The 24802-nt window shown below is 37.6% G+C and overlaps 1 protein-coding gene across 1 annotated transcript in view; it reads right to left on the bottom strand.

The window, feature by feature from the left end:
* The window catches only part of LOC128028757 (serine/threonine-protein kinase D2-like), a 32818-nt gene extending 8601 nt beyond the window's left edge, over nucleotides 1–24217 (bottom strand). The window contains exons 1-9 of the mRNA XM_052616076.1: nucleotides 23307–24217; nucleotides 6670–6808; nucleotides 5281–5412; nucleotides 4916–5112; nucleotides 4085–4268; nucleotides 2381–2449; nucleotides 2091–2253; nucleotides 1133–1244; nucleotides 199–276 (exon numbers count right to left, since the gene is read on the bottom strand). Coding sequence (XP_052472036.1) covers nucleotides 199–276; nucleotides 1133–1244; nucleotides 2091–2253; nucleotides 2381–2449; nucleotides 4085–4268; nucleotides 4916–5112; nucleotides 5281–5412; nucleotides 6670–6808; nucleotides 23307–23633 — 1401 coding nt within the window. The 5' untranslated portion in view covers nucleotides 23634–24217. The remainder of the gene's footprint in view (nucleotides 1–198; nucleotides 277–1132; nucleotides 1245–2090; nucleotides 2254–2380; nucleotides 2450–4084; nucleotides 4269–4915; nucleotides 5113–5280; nucleotides 5413–6669; nucleotides 6809–23306) is intronic.
* Nucleotides 24218–24802: the final 585 nt, after the last annotated feature.

Raw genomic sequence — 24802 nt, 5'->3', positions numbered from 1 at the left:
ATTCGGTTTTTGTTTCTGTTTATATCTCTCAATTCTGACTTTTTTTTTTTTTTTTTGTCTCTCAGGATTGCAAGAAAAAAAGTAGGAATTGTGAGATATAACTCAGAATTGTCAGAATAATTTTTTTTTTTATCTCATGGCGGAAATGGCCTTCCATATTAAACAGTCATTAAACAATAAAAGAAAGGGAGATTCTACCTTGTAGTATTTGTTGGTGGTGTCGTTTTGAAACAGGATGATGCATTTGCAGTCCAGGCGCCAGTAGTGTTTCTTCCTCTGTTGGAGGTTGGGGTGACAGGTCAGAGGTCATAAGTCAACAAGAAGTTGGTGTGGGGGTCAGCATCACCCCAGCAGACAGGAGGAAGAAAGTGAAGGGTAAACAGAGCTGAAGAGAAGAGCAGGACGCGAGAGAAAAACCAGGAGGAAAGTTAGAAAGAAAGGAGTCAAATTTAACAGGAGGCCGAGAACAAGTCAATATGTCTATGTTGAGAAAAAGCCTCAACTAATTTTTCCCCATTCTTGGTGAAAATACTCGTCTAGAAGCACTATGAGTGACATTTACTGCTATTCATTTCTACAAATCAATATCCACTCCTGCAGGGGACGCTCAGAATAGCCTGGGATTTAAAAGCTGAAGATTTGCTGATGTTATAGCGCAAGTGTGCAGATTGATGCAGAACACATACAGGAATATCAATAGGGTGTTTGCAAGTGAGGTAAGGATAGTATAAAGACTAGACAGAAAACTCTGGCTTTGTTAAAGGAATAGTTCATGCAAAAACTGTCTTCATTTACTCATCTTTCTATAGTTGTAGAAAACTCAAAACTTAAGACTCAACTAAATAAACATATTTATTTATTTATTTTAAGTGGTACTTACAACTAGTGCACTATTTTACTATGCAGGACTTTAATTAGAGGGCCAAATTACTGAAAATGAAACCATTAAATAAATAAATCAATCAATAAATGCAGAAACGTATTCAAATGAGATCATTGTCGACGGGTTGGTTGCGGGTTGGAGTCACTAATAGATATGAACAGACTATGAGTGTCTTTTGAAGTAATTATCGAACTGGCAAAAAGAGTGAGCAAATGAGGTTAGAATTCAGCCAGCGGTCAGGGGAAGTACCAGTGTGTCCTTGTTGCTGTAGTGAACCATCCAGCCCTCCTTGATGGCTGTGCTAGAGCGACGTGTGGTCTGCCTGATCGACTGCACCACTCTCATCAGAGGAATATTAGCACTGCGGAAACATCACAGCACACAAGTCAGAAATCAGAAATCATGAGATCTTTTAAGAGAGTCCAAGTGTGTTTTAGCTTCCTAATGCAAGGCTTTGAGCTCTTCTGTGGAGTGTCATTACTCGTGTTTCACTCTGTATTGCAAGTGGAACGCTCTACCGGGTGAGCAATCGAGCAAGTTTACTATGCCAGAAAATCCATATATTTGGAGCTGGTTAGGTAATGCAAAACAAAATAATGTATTAGATTACAAATCAAAAACTGTAGTAAAAGTTTTTTGAGGTCATGACAGTGATGTTCAAGAAAACATATAAAAATAAGGCTTTATTCAATCTGCCCCTGTAATCAGAATATGTGCGAAAAGGAACAAAAGTCATTGCTGTTTTATTGTCGCTAGTGTTCATTTCAGCTGAAAACTAGTGAAAGGAAGATATACAGTAGGTGCATTTTTGCATAAATGTAGGCAGTCACGTATTTCCAATCAGTTGCATAAAAATATATTATTATGCTTTCCAATTTAGTTTGAAAGTGAAAGTGACGTGACATACAGCCAAGTTGGGTGACCCATACTCAGAAGTCATGCTCTGTATTTAACCCATCCGAAGGGCACACACACCATGAACACACACCCGGAGCAGTGGGCAATCATTCATGCTGCGGCGCCCGGGGATTAGTTGGAGGTCCGGTGCCTTGCTCAAGGGCACCTCAATCATTGTATTGCTGGCCCGAGTTTCGAACCCACAACCTTAGGGTTAGGAGTCAAACTCTCGAACCACTAGGCCACGACTTCCGTGTCTGCTGTGATTAGGCCTTAATTTTGTCTGTATGTCTAAAACCTGTCTAATCACCTCTGCTCTCCACTGGCTCCATCCTGGTTGCTGTCTGGGGAGAAAGACCCAGGGATACTGCAGGCCTCATCCGAGTCGTCCATCAGAGATGACTTGTCAGTGTCAGAATACTCATTACTGTAGTCCATCGGCACCTCCGTGTCTGTGCTTGGACTTAATATATCTGAGAGAGAAAGACAGATGGGAAAGAGGTCAAAAAATCCACACGCACACTGTATGACGTGACAAATAATGATTACATGTTTCAGTAATGTCCATCATGTCAACATTGTTTCTCTCACACTCATTACCAAGAGACTCCCCTAAGCAGTCATTTGGGACCTTGTATGCACATCGCTTGTGGCAGTTGAACTTGCAGTCTTTAAAAAGAAGAGAGAGAGAGAGAGAGAGAGAGAGAGAGTCATAAATCAAATATTAATATAAATATTAGCAATATAGGTTTTGATTAAGTTAATATAGAATACACATCTTTTAAATGAACCCCCTTAGCATTTCTGTAAAATTTGCCTAAAACGCCTAAAAAGGCATACCCAAAGTAATAGTAAATAGAGTAAAAACAGTAATATTGTGAAATATTATTATGATTTAAAATCTGTTTTCTAAAAAGTAAATGTATATATATATATATTATTATTATTATTATTATTATTTTTTTTTTTTTTTGTGTGTGGTAAAGCTGGATTTTCAGATGATTTGCTAAGAAGCATGTCTCAATAATATTCATCTTGAAAAAAGTCTCTGCTTTTTATTCACTCACTCATTTATTTGGGGAAAGTTGATGCATTTTTTAAGGAGAATAGAAAGTTCAAAACTGTCACTTTTGATCAGCTCAATGAATAAAAATATTAATTATATATATATATATATATATATATATATATATATATATATATATATATATATATATATATATATATATACACACACACACTTGTACTCCAATTTTGACCTCCAGTGTCTGTATTACTATGTGTACTTATGTGTAGATTATTTTAATCTAAACTACAAGCAAGATAATAACATAATTTCAACTCAAATCAATATGCAATTTCAGCTCAAATCAATATTTAATGTCCGTGCATTTATTTATTTAGTGAGTAGCCACATAATAAGCAGAATAATGTCCTGTCAGCCAATCATTATCACAAACTAAATGTAACCCTGGACCTTAAAGCAACAATGTCAATTTAAATGTGTTCTAAATTTGCTAAATGTATATGGATAAGTACATCATAAATTCATGCATCTTCTGTCTTATCCCAAATCACTTCGGTACATTTATAATAAGTGATTATTTTTGCCCTGTTCGGGTCCTCTCCGTTGCGGAGTAACATATACCTGCGTGAATTGCCATAGACATAAACTTGGAGAAGTAGTTCCGGTTAGAATGTTCTTCCGCACAATGCATGCACTTCTGTTTATTAACCACTAGAGCGCCAAAATGTACATGCTATAAGTAGCTGGGGTGTATTAGTTGCAATAGCCAAAAATACATTGTATGGGTAAAAATTATTAACTTTTCTTTTATGCCAAAAATTATTAGGATATTAAGAAAGGATCAGGTACCATAAAGATATTTTGTAAATTTCCTACTGTATCCTAAACATATCACGTTTTATTAGTAATATGCATTACTCCAAAAAATATATGCAGAACTCAATATTTTGATTTTTTTCTTCTTTTTTTTTGCACCCTCAGATTCAAAAACAGTATCTCGGACAAATATTGTCCTATCCTAACAAACCATACATCAATTGAAATCTTATTTTTCAGCTTTCAGATGATTTATAACTCTCGATTTTGAAAAATGTACACTTATGACTGGTTTTGTGGTCCAAGGTCACAAATGTGATCATCTTGTCATTCCATTCTTCTATATGTCATTATGCAGTTAAAAGAGGAATTCACGAATACAACATGAACAAATCCCTTTCCTAGCTGTTTTTAGTACCAGTCTGTAAGTCAGGATGGGTTATTGAGCAGAACTGTCAGACCTTTGCACTGGAGTCCCTGGCGGAAGAGTCCTCTCAGCAGTCTCTTGCAGTACTGACACACAGTGGGACGCGTGTACGAGTGAACGGCGAATGTGTGCGGGACCTTCACTTTAGTCATGAGGATCTTGTCCAGGTGGACGGGCCGCCCGGTGTAGAAGCGCCTGGCCTCACTGGGGGTGCGGGGCTGGAGAAAGATCGACATGATGTTTACAAATCAACTTAATATGCTGATTTGGTTCTCAAAAACTTTTTTTTTTTTTCTTCTTTTTGAAAACTTTAGTCATACTGACTGCAGTAATGGTTGTTAAAAATTCAGCCATGTAATAATAATATTTAAATAAATTCAGCCTTTGCTAAGCATAAGAGATTTCTTAAAAAAAAAAAAAAAAAAAAAAAAAAACACAAAACAATAAATAAATAAATACATACATACATACAAATCTGAATTATTCCAAACTTTTGACTGCCAGTTATATACAAAAATGAATAAATAAATATTTTTTTTTTTATAATTTTAAAAACAGTACTAAAAATATGTAAAATTTTACTTAAATTAAAATAAAATACAATTAAATATATGCATATAGCAGACGCTTTTATCCAAAGTGACTTACAGTACATTCAGGCTAACATTTTTTACCTAACATGTGTTCCCTGGGAATTGAACCCACAACCCTATGCACTGCTAACGCAATGCTCTACCACTGAGCCAAATGAAACATGTAGCCATTTAGTATTTTTGTTGTTGTTGTTGTTGTTTTTACTCAAGAACATATAGTATGTTTCTTGAGTTAAAAATGTGTAAACCATGGCATTGAATGTGTGCTGTACCATCTGGGTGTGCGATCGGATGAGACTGGCTTCTTCAGACGTCACGCTGCTGTTGAGACTACTGAGGGACTCTGCGGTGGACAGACGCAGAGACTGACTGCTGGTGAGGGACGTGGTGGACAGACGCCGCTTCCTCGCCCCGCTGCAGTTATTGGGAATACTAAAAGCACAGCGTTTGTGGTAATTCAGTCCACAGCCTGCAGGGGGAGACAGGGAGAGGGCAAAACAATTGGACACTGTGGACATGTATCACAATTATCTGATGGAGCCAGTTGGGTCATAGAAAATATATTAAGTTCAAGCTATGATTGATTGAAACCAAGTACAGAATGAAGAATATAAATTGTGAAAGACAGAGTCCCTACCATCACATTTGAGTCCTTGACGCACCAGGCCGAAAAGCATCTCGCCGCAGTGATCGCAGAATGCCGGCGCACGATACGAGTGCACGTTTAACGCGTGAGGGCGGATCTGGAAGTCCTCGGATGTAGCAGCAGCTGCAGAACACAGAACAAAATCACAAAAAGGAAACATCAGTGCTAACTGCTCCGTCGTCATTCAGACCCTCTTTAGGGTTTCTGCAGGTTTTATGAAGGTACATTTAAGACATTTTAATACATTTCGAGACCAATTAAATCAAATTTGAGTAATAAATTGAAGGAAACTGTAAACAATTTCCTATAAACTTACTGTACAGTCTTTAAAATATTTGTAAGGTATTGATAATAATGATTTTTAGCATTTGAAGCCGTGTGAGCTGGAGTCTGAGATATGGTATCTCCCATCTCTATCAAAGCTGTGATTTCTACATGCTCTCAAAACACTTCAGTGCTGATTACATTTGATCTTCCACTTTGGCTCTCAGACATCAGGCTCACACACATAAACAATTGGAGCTTTGTGAGTTTCTCCATTAGATAAAATGAACTGAAAGAGACGTTGATATGATCTAGGTCACATCCTTTGCAGGTCTGTGACGTGACTTCTTGTAAAAGTTATTGTTCAGATTTTGGTTGTTTACATTATAGACATTATATAACATAACATTATATAAAAAAATAAAAAAAAAAGTGTCAACCACTAGGAAATGACTGTGTTATATAATGTAATATTGATTCATATCACTTTAATACAAAAACTGTACATTTATGTTCAATCGCTTTCTTGAAAATTCCTATGTGCTACTCTCTATAAAAAAAAAATAATAATAATAATAAATAAAAATAAAAAAAAAACTATCTGAATCTTGTCAAATTTAATTTTAAAATCTAAATATGTATTCAGCATGAATTAAATAGGGCCACTTTTTTGGGAAATTTCATAATCCCCAGATTTTGTAATTTTAAAATATCTTAACATATGTTTAATATATAAACATACAGTGTCATATATATATTTCAATTTGTTGCCAAGGCATCATTTTTATCTAAGATTTATATTTTATTTCAGTCTTATTTTAATTAATGAAATTCAATTAGATTATTATTGTTATTATTATTATTAAATATTTTTTACATTCTAAAGACTATAACAATATGAACTACAATATATAATTGCATTGTATACAAAGAGATTTATTTAAATTGCTGTAATGTGTAATGAGGGGGAAGAATGAAATATTAACAAATGAATAAAAGTTCTCCACAGGCCAGTGGTCGCTGTCATTCATTTCAGCAAAAATCATCATATCCTAATCATAAATGACTTAGTTGCTGCGAATTACAACATCTTTTGAGTTATACTAATCGACTTGCCTGACAAAACAACTTCCACCAGGTCCCCTTCCTGGATGTCCGACACAGCCTTGACCAGCTGCAGGATGTTACTGCTGCCGGTGTCATGCTTGAAGAGGAGGATCTTGTCATAGATCCCATAAAAGCCACATTCAGGAAACTGGACACAACAAAGAAAGAAACAAACATTGATTAACTTCATTTACAAGCTATCTACACATATCTAACTACACTCTGCTAATGTAATATTTCTCTTTTCTTGTTGTTAACTTTCACCGCATTACAGCGGCTCATCAGAACCACAACATCCTTCAATTTTTTGGCTCATGGACAAACATGGAGAATCCAACTCTGACATCAGCTAATAATATTGGTGTTCCTCTTGTTAATGAAGAGCCATCTGCTAGGATTTCTGATGGTGGCACTTTTGCAGGTGTACCCATCAGGGGATCTCCTCTCTTATTTGTGCAAGTGTTGCACGTCGAGATGGGGCGGGGGTGTTCTTTGCTTCTGCCAGCTGCATTTTGAAGATTTCCTGTTGTTGCAGAGAAGAGCTTTTAATTTTCGTAGCTCTGATGTGTCGAGAGCCGCCATAAGACCTCCGAGCGGATTTTGAGGTTTTATGGTGTTCGTGTTGTTTAAGGAGATCGAATTTTCCCTAAACTTTTGAAATTAAAAAGTTCTAAACAATTTTTAAACATAACACAAGCAACATAACCAGAAACTTCTCTTATATCCAAAACATTCATTTATTGAAATGATGCATGAAAAATGGTTTGTAATGACCTTTTGGTCTTTTTAATGTCAGATTAATGCACAACAGCCTACATTTATGCCAAACGATGCCAACTCAGTGATCAGAAACTTGAGTCGCTCAGTCAGTCATGTTGAAGTAATAAGGAGGCAGTGGGATAGATACTATTATTCATAAACATGAGAAGTAGTAGATCTTATTCCAGTAAGTATATAACTAACAAAAACAAATATAGGTAAGTTTTGCCAAAGTTATGTTTTGCCATTACCTTTACCTTAAACATATTACTGGTTTTGTCCAGAAACTAAGATTCTGTCATCGTTTACTTACACTCTTGTTATTCCAAACCTGTTTGAGTGACTTTCTTCTGAGGAACAAAAAATGAGTTTTTAGTCCATACAATGAATGTCAAAGTGGTCCGATGTTGTTTGGACCCCAGAGGCTTTCAAATGATCTTCTTATGTTCCACAGAAGAAATAAAGTCATACACATTTGAATGAGATTCAAGTGAGTGAATGATGACAGAATTTGAATTTTGGGGGTGAATTGAATCTTTAACTGTAATTCAAAATGTGTGGTCAGGCTTAGCAAAGAGGCTGAAATTGAAAAATGGTTTTCTACAAACTTGAGTGAATCCAACAGAAAACCCACAGCCCATGAGAAAAAAACAACATCTTTGCATCTCATTTTACATTCAAAGACAAAGTTTTACTTTGAGACTTTATTGGTACATTGGCGAAAAACAGGCTGTTTTATCCTAAGGGTCAACAAGGGGGTGGATATGGTAATCTTATAACGCAAAACAATTTGACAAACATTAGCATTGGCCCCCAAGAGAAATAAAATGATAAAAATGTGGCCTGGTGCGTTTTTAAAACCATATGGCAATGTTGAACCAACAAAAATTATTTACATCCAACAACTTTTGATCACCAAGCATATAGAGCAACAGAAGACGCAAAGGAGCAGCTCTGTGATGAAGATCTTGCAGGGGGAGTCGAATGCAATTTAGCTCAGAAACTATTGTGCTAATTAGTATGAGAGCTGGTGTGGTGGATTTGGTCGGTTGCCTTTCATTTCGAGCTGACAGCTGTGACCGTGATGTGATATAAGCCTGAGAGCCAGTCAGGTGTGATACCCGAGCACTTCTGCATTACAGTCGTCGTCTGCCAATCGTTGTAGACTGAAATCCCTCTTGGCACTACCTGGTATGAGAAGATTAGCTACCTAAACAAGCCAACTTGGATCGAGTTTGAAATGAAAAAGCTGGGTATAGTCAATAGCATGACAAAGGTGCAGTGTTACATATAAGGGATGACAGAATAACAAGGATGAAAAAAGATATAGCTGCCCAATACTGCAGGTCAAAGGATTGTGGGATGTAGGCTTGATAATGTCAGTCAAATGCACAGGGACTTATCAGTGGAGAAGATCTTCTGAATACTTTATAATGTGCCATTCAACGCATTTCATACAACACAGTGAGCCAGCTAGCCAACTTAGAATACCAAACCTGACCCTTGTTAAAGCCCCCTCATCTTGTGTCAATGTAGATGTGCAACTGGCATTGGAGAAAGTCAGTGGGATTTTCCACTATGGAACATGGAATCATGGCTGACATCATAGCGCACTGAAAAAAGCATTCAAGTGTAAAGAATCTTGTAAATAAGTAAAGCCAGGTTAAAGGTTAAACCAGAATGGTATGCCGGTCTCACATCCAAGTACAAGGGGGAATTTGGTGGGATTTTCCTAAAAAGAAACTGATATTATATAAACTTCAAAGCATATTCGTTTAGGGCAGGGGTATAGAATTCAGTTTTTGTAGGGCCAATGTCCTGTAGCATTGCCCTGATTAAACACACCTAAAACAATGTAATCAAGGTCTTCAAACTCACTAGAAACTTCCAGGCAAGTGTGTTGGAGCTGGTTGAAGATAAACTCTGCAGGACAGTGGCCCACCACAACTGGATTTGGCACATTTACAACCCTGCCCCTGGAGATCTACCATCATGTAGACTTAAGTTTCAACACTGCTCCAACACACCTGCTTGGAATTTCAAGTAAGAATGACCACCTTGATTAGCTGGTTCAGGTGTGTTTGATTGAGGTTGAGGACCCCTGGTTTAGAGTGTGTTTCTGGAGTTCAAACAGTTTGATAAAGTGGACTTTAGAAAAGTTTGCCCCAGCTGGTAAACACCTTCAAACTACCATTGGTCCATTAAATAGTAAGGTGTGCTCTGGGGCTCATCTTCTTTGATATGTAAAGGCACCAACATACTTAAAGTGAGATCAAAGAACAAAAGTGTTTGATGGAATCTCAAACAAACTCACACCAAAATGAAGTTTGTTTGACATTCCCTATGGTAGTTTGAACTTACTTGCAAACTTTCTGGAAAACTTCACTTCAGCTGGTAAATACCTTTGAACTACATTTGAGCCATAGTAGTTATGTTATAGGTCCATAATAGGTATGTAGAATGTAAGTTTGACTCTGTGGCTCCACCATCCTTGATGTGGAAATCTTTTCTGGTACATTTCTTCTGTTCAGTCCATCAAATTCAGATGTGAGTAAATATGTGAACACACAGGAAAGCTCCTTTTACAAGAAACTGAAGTTGTAATTGTAATTGAAAGCAACACTGAGACTTTTTTCTTCTTTAACATTCTAAAGCTGCTTGTCTAAAGCAATCTATTGTATAAAGTGCTGTATAAATAAACGTGACATGGCGTGACTTGACCGGAGCGCAGAGTTGCATATATCAGGGCCTTAATGAAGGATGCACAGTCCAGCGGGGGATAATGTTGATGTTGGGATACGAGCATGGAAAACCATTTACAGTACAAGAGTGAGGAGTGTGAGAACACAAAACCCAGACACGACTTCAGAGAGCTTCAAAGCTCACCGCAGTTGCGGAAGACAGCAAGAGACAAACTGAGACAAAAGGAAAGAGAAAGAATATAGAAAATTACTATACCCCATATCCAAAACAACACCTTTCCACCCATTTCCTGTTTTTCTCACAGGCAGAACCACCTAAGGATTCCCATGTGTTCCTTTCAGAGCACGTCGCTAAACTCCATATCATCTAAAGAAAGAGATGGACCCTTGTCCCTGCATTCCGCTCGAAATACTCCACTCCCAGAAGCTTCCACAAGAAAGTCAACAACCCTCCATCTTGTCTATTTTCAGAGGCTTGAGCTTCTGCAAAAGATTATAGTCCACAACCGGTTCATTACCGCAAGTTCTGACCAACATCTAAACGTACTTGACAGCAGCAGTCTTACACAGTCACACAGAAAGGCCACAGCTTGTTCAGTGACTGTCTTAGGGACCAATCGTGTCTTTTGCCGCTCAAGTTTGTTATTTCACATTTACACACATGGCAGGCGTGCTAATAATGGGATGCACACGCGGTGCGACACACTTATTTTTTACAGGCGCGTCCACCCACATCGAGATAAAAATGTAACATTTTTTAGAATGTCGCAATCGCACCGCAGGTCATGTGACAAGAACCAATCAATCAGCTTCATCCTTTCCCGTAACAACATTGAAAGCTCAGCCAAGATTAAGGAACAGGTGATCATAGCTGTACAGGGACAGCCATCTTTAAATAAATTCCATTTATCCTTTGCTGAAACTTCCGTGTCTCCGTGGAGTGCAGCAGATGCCTCTGGAGCGCAAGCGCCCGAATATTTTGGCGCGATATGGGAACGGCCCCTTGACAAGCTCTGATATGATTGGATGACAGTAAGGGGCTGCACCAATGAGCACTTTTGAAAAATAACTAATTACTTCAATAGTAAGTCTGCAGGTTAGTCAGATTAAATACTAAAAAGATATTTATAAGAATTGTTTAAGTCACTTGGTATTAAGTAAATGAAAATGTACATATACGAAACTGTTAATCTTTAGGGTTACATATGTTGAATAACTAATATTTATAACACTCTCAGGGCATAAATGTCACTTTAAAAAGGGGCAATACACATTTTTACCTTATTTACCCTTAAAGGGTGCATGTAAGTACCTTATAGTTACATTTTAATACCTAAATGATGCATGTGAAAAGGTACCACCCCACTTTTTTCTAGATTATGAAGTCTATACATTTCTGCTTACAGTACATCACATGGAATTTATATGCATCACTGGTAATTGGACGCACAGGGATTGAAACATTATTTTAGTTATGGTGTCGACAAAATATTAAGTACTGTTAAATTGTTAAATAAAAAGAGCAGCCATAGGCCTATTTCATTTAAACTCAACAGGGACAAAAATGACAGCAAAACAATCAAATGACCTGACAAATAATCTTACAAATGTAAAACAGAATGTTTGTAATTGAAGAGGTTTGCTCATGTCCTATAAACAAACCGGGCTCATTTGTAAACCTGAGGCAAAACATTTCTGTATTGATTGATATTTCCATTTCAAACTAAATAGAAAAATGATTTATGTACTTTATTAGTCTAAAACAATACACTCAAATATAAGAGGAGTCATAAAATTGCCTGTATACTTTAATTAGCTACAACAAGAATAGCTACTTACAACTGTACAAACCCAGTGCTCGTTTTATTTGTCAATTAAAAAGTTTTTCAGGATATTTTATAGTAAATGGACCAAACTGTCGGCCACAAATCCCTCGGCTACATATGTATCCTCAATTGCTACTATGCATGTATGCACAGTGGCACAAACAATAGACGCTGGTGCAATCATATCTGCCATTCCCCTGGCTTTGCTTGGAGACAGCGCAGTGTTTCTAAGGGTGCTTTGTGTTGATCAGGATCATGTTTCTCGCATGGTCTCAGGCGGCTGCGCCCATTATAACTCTGATGAATTATGAAAACCATTGCTCTCTTCTCTTCTCCCTTTGGAAAAGACAGTGGCAGTCTATACAAACACCTTTCACAACATCCGTTAGGACTTTAACCCCGTCTTGTCTCATCAGACTTGAGAACTGAAAAAAAAAAAAAAAACTATAAATAGCCAATGCCCTGCTTAACATGTAATACTGGAAATCTCTGGACTGACTGAAAGCAATAAAAATGAGTGACATGTATTTTCTCTCCTCGGATTACCTATGAAGTGCCAATAGAGGGTGATCCCCAGTGCCCGCAGGGATTTGGACTGATCTGGCAACAGCTTCTTCTAACGAAAATGTATCAAGTAAACTGCACAGACAATCTCCCAATATAGCATTTTTTCCCTCTCAACTCAGACTATAAAACATATACTGAAGCTGAATCTCTTACATTTTTTTCTTATTATAATAATGTTGAATAATAATAATAAAACATTTTATTTTGTCCCTCATAATATCTCATCTCCATTGAGAAACCGTACATGAAAGGGAGTCCAAAAAAAGTTTTGAAGTACATGAACATTTTGGTCTTTAGACACTAATAATAATAATCTATGTCTATCAGTATGGACATACACCCACACATCCGTGTAGTTATTTATAGACCCCTTTAAACCACTTTGTGGCTTCATTCTGTGACTTGATCATGGTCACATGACCATGGTTTGACAATGTGAACACAGTTTGGCCACAGCAGTTTTAGAATGAATGGTTGCAACACCATGAGCCACATCAGTCTTTGATTATTCCCACATGCCAATGCCTCGTTCTTACCAAACAAACTCCTTAATAATGGGCCAAGATGTCACTTTTTCCTTAGACTGCCCTTTGTGTGCTATCCAAACATCAACTAATTGTAATGGAAATGCCCATTGCTTCAGTTCAAAACTCAAAGCCCTGCTTTAAAGTGTGAAACCAGAAACACACTGAACCAGGATCTGAATTTGTATTTATTTAATGTTTTTACTTGCTAAAAAGTATAAACTACCAATTGGATAACTGAAAACATGAAGTATATTGTGTAAAACCAAGCAAATTTTGGTCACGTCAATCATTTTGTGTATCAAATGAGAATATTTGATGGAGTTAATATTTATTAACAAAGAATTAAATAAAGAAATCTCCTGCAACCTCATCTATACTGTTCATCTCTGAGGTGGGGATTCTTCTGTTGAGCCCCTCTACATTGGTGAAAGAAAAGGTGTGGCTGCATTAAAAAAAAACAACATGGTTTCCAAACCGAGAGAGAACTGTATGACAACATGAGAATCTGCTTCGAAAATAGCAACAGAGAAGAGCGAAACATGAACTAATAGATGCAAGTTCCGCTTTTCATCGTCACCACCACTTCCTTTCGTATATCTAGTGTGTACAATATGCACAGTTTATTTGGCTTTCATGCCCAGCACTGCTGCTTTATTTGAAAATGAGTTTGCACAGTCCTAAAAACAGCACTGGAGTCAAACGTTAAGCATGCATCATTTTGTGTATCTACCTCTCGGAGACGATTTCCTTTGATGGTGTGGTGTGAATTTGATCTAGATAACTGTACTTTTAACAAGCAGATTAAACAGGTTACTAAATCTGTTATTTGAACATAATCTTATTTGCAATACCATCTATCAATGAACTAAAACAACGACCTGAGCTCTTTACAAACACGAGGCCTGAATATACTGTTACACAGACATCATTCATCAGTTGTAACATAGACTCATCCATTGAATCATGCCAGAAGCTGTGAGTGCTTATATGACCTACTCAGATGGCAATATCATTGCTAAAGATACTATTTGTGCAGTAATTATTACTACAGTCGAACAATATAAAGCAAATAAACAAGCACGGCAGATGACATCATATTTACTGACCTAGATTTTGTCATATATTGGGGTGGATCTACAGTAGGTGACATTTTGACGGAGAATTGTAATAAATCTGCCTTCAAGCGCACCTGAAATTCACACCACCGAGTCCGGCATCCGTTATTACGACATCTCACGCATTCATGTTGGAAACATAACATAGGCATAGCTTAAATGAGATGGAAGAACCATGCTGTGGACAGTAAATTCAAATGAATCCGAATTCAGAAAGATGAAAACTTATTTATACATGGCATCACAACTAAATGTTTATGTTAAATAAACCAAACCATGAAAGTTAGCTGTTTTGTACATCAGACCTTAAAATTATTTAAATACAGCATGTAAAATGTAATTAAATTTATGCATTTAGCAGACGCTTTTATCCAAAGCGACTTACAGTGCATTGAGGCTATCAATTTTTAATGTGTTCCCGGGGAATCGAACCCACAACCTTGCGCTTGATAGCACAATGCTCTACCAAAAAAAAAAAAAAAAAATTAACTGCAAAATCTTTCATTATAATACACTAAACTTGCTGTCCACTTTCTGCTTATTATATACATATGGTAAATACATATTGTATATATATCTATTTTATAGATCAGTGTTTCCACAGTATTTCAGAAACTAGAGTATCATCAAGTTTTGCCACTCATAAATATGATTTTGCGATGTCATTTATGTGCTCGAAACTTGTAATTACAATATCTCCAACTCTACTTTAGAGTAGGCACATAAACTTTTATAAAGATTCAACCTTTTGTCAATCTGCATAAGTTTGATGCACAGAAATTTGGAAAAGAAAAAACAATACCACTATTGGTCTCTCTGTGTACCTTGTGTCACTCTTACAATATAAATATTAAGTCTAATTTACATTTTCATATTTTTCCTTTAACTGAAATCAACATGCAATTATGAGTCAATTACATTCATAAATTATTAATTAAATGTAATATTTCCACGATTAGTCTTTTTAGAAATATACTAAAGTGTACTTTAGTATGCAAGGGTATGTAAGCAAAAGAAGATTATTGTGCAAAGTGGCAGACCGGATTGAATGAATATTAGGAACAATGCCTGATTGTTCGCAACATACCAGTTTTGTTTCTAATCACTACAGTTTATATACTTACCATTTCCCAAAGATAATCTATTCAAAACCAGTTCTCTCGTAAGTATTTGTTCCATTGTGACCTTATGAAGTTAAATGAATGACGGAAACGCGACTGTGGTGTTTGTAGGAACTGGAGGTCCGGCATGCAAATGTTTTGACAGTGTTGAAAACAGCACTTGGAAGGCGCATAGTAAAAATGCTCCTCTTTAAAAATAACAATAAGAGTAAGCTAATACAACGCAATAATGTTTGAGACTACACCCCTGGCTGCAACTTCCTAAGCCTTCCGCCGTCATCAGGTCATTGAAATAGCCTTCTGTTACCAGCTAAAACAAAAACTTCCCAGGGATTCTGGCAGGTATTGACGTGAAATGAAACGGAGCCATGGCAATTGCGGTGTAAAGACGTCAACGCGCTACACTCGTTAGCAGCCAACAACTGCTTGGCTCAGCGCGGGAATTTCACAGGCCATTGTGTTTGTGCATGACGGAACAAATGCTTTTAGCGAGTTGGCTTATTTTTAGGTCGTGTGATGTCATAGGACCTGCAAGCTGAGAAACATAACAGAACCGCCAAGTTTTTTTTTTTTTTTTTTTGCTCAGAGGCACGCGGCCCAACAACCTGAGTGTCAAGAGTGAATGAGAATTCCCCGTCACAAGAGATGACACAATAAACGAATGATGTCAGCAGCTGTTTCACAACAATAAGCGCAACGCTGAGGTCAGCTGGAACACAATAGGAAAAAAGACTGAGCTTGGCTCTTCTAGGCTAACTCTTTTCTTCTATTCTTCCACCCTGCTCCACTTGTGCAACAGATAGTCCCTTATAATATACGCTAAAACACAAGAAACATGTAATGAAAGTGCACTTGACGTGTACTTCAAAAATTAAAAGTATTAAAAAATAATTAAAAAAACCTGTTTCCATATCATATAATATTAATTTTAATTAAATGGCCACTTTGAGTACACTTTTAAAATGTGTACTTTAAAATACATTTCTAGTCATTATGTTCTTGTCATGCTTTAAATTTTGATGTTTATTTGATTAACAAACTTAAGCATGTAAAGTACTTGATTAAAAATGTAACTATTGTTATGCAATATTACATCAAGTTAATATATTTTAAATGTACTAAATTGCACCTTCATTGTTATAAATGTGTAATTACAAATATATTTTAATACATTGCAAATATTAAATGAAAATACATTAAAGTAAACTTTATTTTACCATAAGTGCTTGTCAGTATACATTCAGCAGTATACGTAAACCATATTTCAAAGGCAATACAAGTAATTATGAAATTACATATTAATGTACTTAAGTCCCATTTAAGTGGCCTAAAAACAATGTAACAATTTAAAATAAATACAACTATAATATATTAAATGTTCATTTAATTGCAATAAACACGCAGTTAAGTGAACAGAAACATTACATTTAATTTGCATTTGCATTACGTATATTCTTTAAAATATATATTATTTACATAATAAGAACTCTTTCTATAAATAAGGTTTGCTTATTTTTTACAAGGTAAGATATAAGTACATTGTTTCATAAGGAAGCAACAGCAATTAAAGACACCATAAATCAAAGTTGTGTGGCTTTTAGCTTCTAGTAAAAAAAAATAATAATAATAATAAAAAAAAACCTCCTAGGAGATATATGCAAAACATTTATGACTTACGCATGCACAGATATAAAAATGAATCTACTTGTCCAATAAAGTGCTCTCTAGAATGAAAAATCATTCTTTCAAATCTCTAATCTGCAAAGGACTAGCAATAGCATGTGGAAATTTATATTTCTGTTGCGCCGTAAGCTAAAGGCTTTTAGTTAATCAAAATAAAAAGAGCCCTTCGAACGATACGTGCCACCTCAACTTGTTTTAACACGAAATACATCAAGACAGTAGAGAAGATTGTGTCCATCAAACCATTTCATTGGGTCTTCATTCTTATAAAATCAAGTGAAGAGAAACGGGCAAACTAAAGCAACATCAGCCCATGGATCAGTACGTCTGTAAACTCCTGTGATGTTTATGTCGAATATCAGGGTTAAGAGCCTGACTTCCTGTTTGTGTTCTCACAAGTTGAAGAGGCCAAGGATGGAAAGTCTGTGGAAGTACTAATCAACTATTGTCTTTGTTTATGTTCTTGCGTCAGTCACATGCAATCATATTGTACATGTGGTGTAAGACGACTTTCCCTTCAGTCATGAGTAGATAACACAGTCATAATAACAAAGGTGAACATCTGTGCAATGGAAAAGGGTGTAAAAGCCAAATTTAAATTCCACACGTGGCTAGAGCTCTTACGCAGAACATGACCGCCTGCAGGACTGGTGCAAATACCATTGATACTTTCATACCAACAGCGCTCACATTTCTGCTGTAGCAATAGACATTCATTTATATAGTCTAGAAACAAATAAATGTTAACGTGTATAAACATTTTTAATAATTACTGTTTATGTAGCCCAAACTGAACCCTATATTCCAGGTTAACTTAAACTAAAGAGAATCCGTGGCATGCTGTCAATCACCACAGATCACCATGATTTTGACTCGTCTAAGATTATAAAAACACTATGTTTTATTATGGATGTCTAAAGTGGGAATTGCATACTGGAAAACTTTAAAAAATATATACAATTCCCATAAGGTTTATACATGCTGCTACATTTAGTTTGATAGAGTTGCTTACCAGCCCAGTCCACGCAGTTATGTGAAAAATGTCATGGCTATATAAACAAGTAAACCTGGTTCTCTCTGTGAAATGTTTGAATGATCTCTGCAGCACTTTCCGTGGAGCAAATTCCAGCTCCAGGAAACTATGCTGCAAATGCATAACCAGAAGTCCGTCTAGATAAGCAAAAAAACTCTTCAGACAGAATATGCCACATTTTGCATGGAATAATTAATAATTAATTCATCCGTACTTTTAAAATACTTAAAGAAAAAAACAAAGTATGCTTTACAAGAAAAAACTTTTCGAATTTTTTCGAATATTTTCCTATTTCACATTTAATTCAATGTGTTACTTGCTGCTTATTAACAAATATTTGTGAATTTTACTAGCAATTTTTTTTGTGGAAACTGTATATCATATATATATATTTTATTTTTTTCTGAGTACATACAATCGGCTGATGAACTCTTACTTATAACAAATACTTTCAGCAGAGGTGAAATATTAAGTAGAGTTACCAATTTTGCTGTATTTAACATTGACAAAGTGAGACTCAAAATCTTTTCAAATGCACAGTAGCAGCAACAACAAAAACAATCAGTGCCTGAAAGTGGGACTGGGGCAGTCCAACTTCTGAACACAAAATCTTGGTTTAAACACAGAAATCACAATCACAAACACTGCACGCAAACACACACACACACACACACACACACACAGTGATTTCATTAAGCCCAAAAGCTTCTTTCTGTGTGCTGCCTGGGCCTGGGGCAAGGGCTCGGAAAACAAAGCTGCCCTTTTTTATTCAAGCGAACGGTAACACGAGAGGCATGGCTGGCAAGCGAAGGGGAGAAGAAGGCGGAGGGGACTCAGCCAGGGGACTAAATGGAGTTTGTGCTCCACTGTGCTGAAATGGGCTTTTGTGGCCCAGGCGTCAGGATGATGAAGCAGGTACGCTAACAGGAATGCCACATTGATCCCCAGAGCCCCCAACCATAGCCAGGACCTTATTACTCTGAACAGAAAAATACTAATGAATGGAATTGGATGGATAGGGATGGGAATTGGAAGGAATTTTACAATAGAAGTAAATATGAAGCTAAATAAAATTATAAATCCCTATACATTTAGCAGACGCTTTTATCAAAAGCAACTTACATTGCATTCAAGCAAACAATTTTCTCCTAACGTGTTCTTTGGGATTCGAACCCCCAACCTTGCACTAACTAACGCAATGCTCTACCACTTGAGCTACAGGAACACAGAGTTACATGTAAAGGTGTAGTTATAGCCTTCTTAAGAGCCAGAAAAGCTAGTTTAGCTAGTTGCATGTAATATAAATTCAATTATGGATCATTTGATGTCAGGGTATTGAAAGTCAGGGTAACAGGGCGCTCAGCATTTGAAAACACACACATAAAATATTCGTCTGCAAGTGTGACTGGATCCAGACATCTCTCCTCACTCTGAGATCATGTGTTTACCCATTGTGGTAACCCACCCATTTAACTTTTTGCTGCAAACCGGCTTGGAAACACACAGCACAAAACCTCTGTTCTTATGCCTAGCACATGCACACACACACACAAGCACACCGCTCCACCTTCTCCAAATTTGCATGCACACACCACCCACGCATAACGTTCACACCGTCCTACATTACAGTCGATCCAAACACATGTGAGTCTGACACCTCGTTCCACTCGTTTATGCTCTTTTCATGTTGGAGTTAAGCTGCTTTGATTTGCATTACCATAAAAAAAAAAATCTCCATTCAAAACCAATCACAAACCATGGTTGGTCTGAAAAGAATATAATCCTAATGGGATTAATAACATACCGATTTACTCACAGCACGGCATTGAACAACACGTTTCAAAACCAAAAGGTGTGCCAGCTGGGAAATTAAGGCCTTACAAACAGTGTTTGTGTGTCTATGTGCTGAACTGAGTGAACATCCCGCTGGCTAAATGCAGTTATTTAGAACGAATGGATATGCCAAATCAAAAACAGAGCCTAAATATGTTGTTATGTGGTGTGAAAGTTTAGTCAGTTTTCAAGAATATCTATCATTGCACTAGTGACCATCTGGCAACCAATCACAACACCCTAGAATGGCTAGTTTTGCACAGGCAAGTGTCATTCTAGTCAAATTCCAGTTGTTACTACTTCATAATAAATGAATCAATGTTAACTATGGTATTTTGGTAAAAAATGTGGTGCTGTGGGTAAGCCAAACTGCCCCAGATAATAGAAACCATCTGCGACCTCATAACTGGACACCAGACATGGTGAAAGAATAATCTGAGCAAACCCCCTCTTTTTGAACTGACCAAGGAAAGCTAATATGTAACACAGTTCAGCGTTATGACATTATTGCCTAAAAAAAAAAAAAAATTCACTGTGGCTGTGCCATGGTACAATATGCTAATATCATGGTACTTTGACATTTACCAATTGTACTGAATCATTGCCATATTCATCATATACACAATGGTATTTACACAGTATTGAAATATGAAAGTTCCTTGTGTGTGTGCGTGGCTTAAAATAATAGATTGTTTTGTCAAAGTTTGCATTATACACCACAGGAATATCCCATAACCTAAACCTAGCCATAAATCACAGCACAATAAGGGACAAGGATATTGGATTTCATAATAGCCTATATAATGGCGAAAACTCAGAAAAAAGTGTAAATGTGTATGCCAGAAAACCCTGTCTGAGTAAAGTGATATGCCGCTGGCGCTGTACTGTACTACTGAGTTACCCATTATATTTGACACCTGGAAAGGTGTTTTTGTAAGGTGCTGAATTGAAGTGTCACAGGCAAGAATGATCTATTTCCCATCATATAATCTGGTAATTGGGGGCCATTTAATGGTTGTTACATTTGCCACATCAGATTTAAGGTGATTTAAAAATATATATAATTAACATTTGCTGCCTACTATGGACTTATAAATTGTTAGATTAATACATGATAACATGTGATATAATATAATAGTATATATAACATATAAATCAGACTATTCACAAACACAAAGTTCACTGTATGTCAAATCAAAGAAACTGAGCATATTTCTTCTTATCTAAGGACTAGCAACTCTTATCTAAATCTCCAACATTAACATTAAATGCAAATCAGCTCTAAGCTCAGCTAATAAGAAAATATCCCTAACAAAACAAAAAGTCAAAGATTGCATCCCTTGTCTTTTCCTCTTTTCACTTTTGTCATTCATTTCCTGTTGATAGCCACACGAGCGAATGTGTGTTTTGAATAGTCAAATGGTGGCCGGCACAGAACGGTAATTTGGCCAGGAAATACGGTCCTTCCATGCAAAGACTCTCCGTAGCCATGCAAATGAGCTGGAGTGAGATGACTGTAGTATGAAGGAGTTGCACTGTGCAGAATTACCTGTGACTCCCTTGATACCAGACACTGTGTGATTTACAGTGACCACATTTGTAAGTGAAATAAACGAGTAGTGATTTTACGCTAGCTGCTGACATTTCCATAGTCGTCTTCTCTCAGGATCTAGAATGGATCTACAGTGTGGTGGAACGGCGATGGCCATAACCTTGTTTTGATGCTGGTCACAGTCCACTGCATGAGTATCTTGGTACACAGGTCAAAAACACATTTTTTTTTTGTACTGTTTAACTTTCTTCTGTTTAGTATAAACTGACTTACATGCTTGCTTCAAACTGTGATTACAATTACACATTATATTAAAGAGTACAGGGTATTACTTGCCAATGTGTTCTTCCCTAAACCACTGAAAACTAAACCACAAATTTGCCATCTTTCAACTATTAACACCCCAGGCATAAAATAAAAGGCCAGAGGTGGGAGAACAGGAGTTTGCTGGAGTGCTCCGGTATTCCAAAGAACACACTCCTCCTGGGATCCAGATAAAACCACACACATTCCTCTCTAGGGGATGACATGTGACTTAACCCCCAACCATTTGTTTCATTTTAAGGCCAACCACATTGAAAACTCCTCCTAGCAAATCTTGCAGAAATCTGTCCGGAGGCAAAATGTCTCAAACTCCTCAAAAGAGAGCCAAAAACAGCTATAGGAGAAGAAAGGTGTGTTGGATGGAGATGTGCAGAGATGGAAGTAACTGCATTGTACGTGAACCTGCAGTGAGAAAACAAACTCCAGGAGGAAGGCAAAGGGAGCGGTTCAAAGGCGGAGGACACACCATGGCCTCCTACTTTGTGAGGAAACAGGCTTCATTTCCTCCTCTTTATCCCATGGACAATAGACTGCTTACGTGTTGGACCAGCAGGGAAAATAGGCTGGGCAAGGAACAAAAGGGACAGCCCAGTCAATAGAGATTGTCCGTGCTTGGTACTCTATAGATGCTTTAATTGTTGTTTTGACAACTATTGCATTACACAGATGTCAGATCAATTTTGTAGTTCTTTAGGGATTGAGGGAAATGAAAACTTGTTCTAGAAGAGAACTAAACTGTGTCTGGGGGAGGAACTGAGTGATGCCGCCACATTAACTTCCAAGTGAATGGAAAAAAGTGTCTATGGAACAGAGGGAGCCATTTGAATAAAGAGAGGGGGAACACTGTGATTCACTCTGACGCCAAGGGGAGATGTGGAAAGTGGCCAAAATCCAAGTTCACAAATCGCCCGATCCAAGGGACGCAACAAAGGACTTGTTGTAATCAACTGATTTGTGAGTTAATAGGACAAACACCACAGAGCATTGAAATCTGATAATCGTATCATATCTCAGTCGGACTGGCTGATAAAATATCAGTTGCTAGGTACTAATGCAGATTTGAGGTAAGGGTAGTCGCAATATTAGCCTGTTTCTTGTCCCATTACTTCAGAAATAAGTTCTGGAGTTTCTTTGCCAGACTAGGACATTAATTGAATCCAATTTTTACATTTGATAAGGTAATATGGCCCACCTGGAGATATTGACATTTGGCAATTTCATGTATAATGTTTGGACTTACTAATGCGTTTATTTTTACAACCTTCCATGAGCATAATATCAGTGCCTATATTGGCGACGTACACATCAGTGTTGGATTTGTATTTGAAGAACTGCTGACACTGAGATACGAGTTGCCGTACTTTACCACAGCGTGTTCTGCATGCATTGCATACTTCTGTGGTCACCGTGCATGTTTTTTGCCATGCACAAGTATAACTTTGAGTTGAAAAAAGTGACAAAGGAGATAAAATGCTCTAGATCCAAAAATAAATTCGGCAGAACTTGATACACCTGCTAATTAAAAACGTTTGAACTTTCATTTGAGATGTGCAAATGTAATAGTACATACAGCATCAAGGCACAACATACTGAATGGTGCTTACCTTCTGATCCACAATTGAGCAAGCAATTTGTTTGACGTAGGCCAGGTCTGCCGTTTGGGGAAGAAGGACAGACTCTCTTGTAAGTCCAATCTGTATCATGAAGGAGACACCGGCTGGTGCCGGAGGCCCGTGCGGTATTCCAGATGCCCCGCCGGGACCTGGAGCAACTCCCATGTCCACTGTAGGGAACCCTGGGGTTTGAGATGGATGGACTGAGACTGGTGTCCCCTGCTGCATCACCACTGACCCAGGTGGAGATGGGCCACCAGGGGGGAAGAAGACATGGGACATGTGTCCCGGAGATATGAAGGGACTGACGTTGGCCATGCTGAAGAGTCAAAGACAGTCAAGAGATAAGACTGGGTAGTGTGAGGCAGCAAACTCACCTACACACTAGCAGTCACTCACTCATCAATAGCGGCCGTCCCTGCTGTGTGTCTCTGTCTACTAGAGCTTAAAAACAACTGATCCCTTTCCAGGAAGTGGCTCTTCTTTCTTTTCGCCCTCCCTTTAACAGAAAGGTCCTCTATACGGCTTTCATTTCAGAGAAGGAGCAGGTAACAAATACAGATAAAGTTAAGCTTTGAAATGAAACGTCCTCCTCCTCCTCCTTCTCCTCCTCCTGCTTCCTGTTCCCTCACTACCCCAAAGCAGCTTTGAAGAGGAAAGCGTCCAAACTTCAAGGAAACACACCGAGGACAAAAAAGAAACTCTAACAAATGAGAAAGGCAAGACACATGCCAATAGCTGTAAATCCGTCCACTCAAGATGGCCTCCAAGTACAGGAAACAAGCCGGAGAGAGCTCCTGGTTAGGCTGGCTTTGCAAGTCAGACTGTGTTTCAGTTTCTGGTCGTGTTGAGCCGTGTCTGCTGTGCCTCAGTGAGAAAACTACTGAGGACACTCCCTCTTCCCCCTGCCTCCACCCCCCTACTGTCTGAACCTCGCAGAGCCCTGGAGGAAGTGGTGTAACTGACAGATCTCTCGACCAATCAGCAACAGAGAGAGCTGTACAAGAAAAGCTCTATGAGATCATACATATCCACTTCTGCCTCCTCCCAGTCCCACATACACCTTCTTCCCTCCCTATCAACTTTTACGTCTTTCAGTTTGCCTTGTTTACTCCCACACCCTGGAACAAACTTGTCCTTCTCTTTTTGCCTGGGGGCCCACGCTAACTTGCACTCTTTTCCCAGTCACTCATTCTTACTCTTTTTTTTTTTTTTTTTCTCCTAGTCTCCTTTTTTCCATGTCCCAAATGTTAGCCAAATACATGATCTGTGTGGCATAAACACACCCAAATGAAAAAAAAAAAAAAAACATATTTTTAAAAAGGAATATCAGGAATCATCCTGGTCAAGAAGAAGCCTGCTGTAGACAGTCTACATTGCCCTTACTACTGTTACAAAGTGTTTATAGAGACTAGTATTAAGGTAAATTGAAGCCAGCCTCCCACCTATCTTTAACCCCAATCAATTTGCTAACAGGTCTACAGATG

This window comes from Carassius gibelio, chromosome A15, assembly GCF_023724105.1.
Source record: "Carassius gibelio isolate Cgi1373 ecotype wild population from Czech Republic chromosome A15, carGib1.2-hapl.c, whole genome shotgun sequence".
In the NCBI taxonomy this organism is placed as follows: Eukaryota; Metazoa; Chordata; class Actinopteri; order Cypriniformes; family Cyprinidae; genus Carassius; species Carassius gibelio.
The sequence above is the reverse complement of the archived record's forward strand: the minus strand, read 5'-3'. Positions and strand labels throughout refer to the sequence as shown.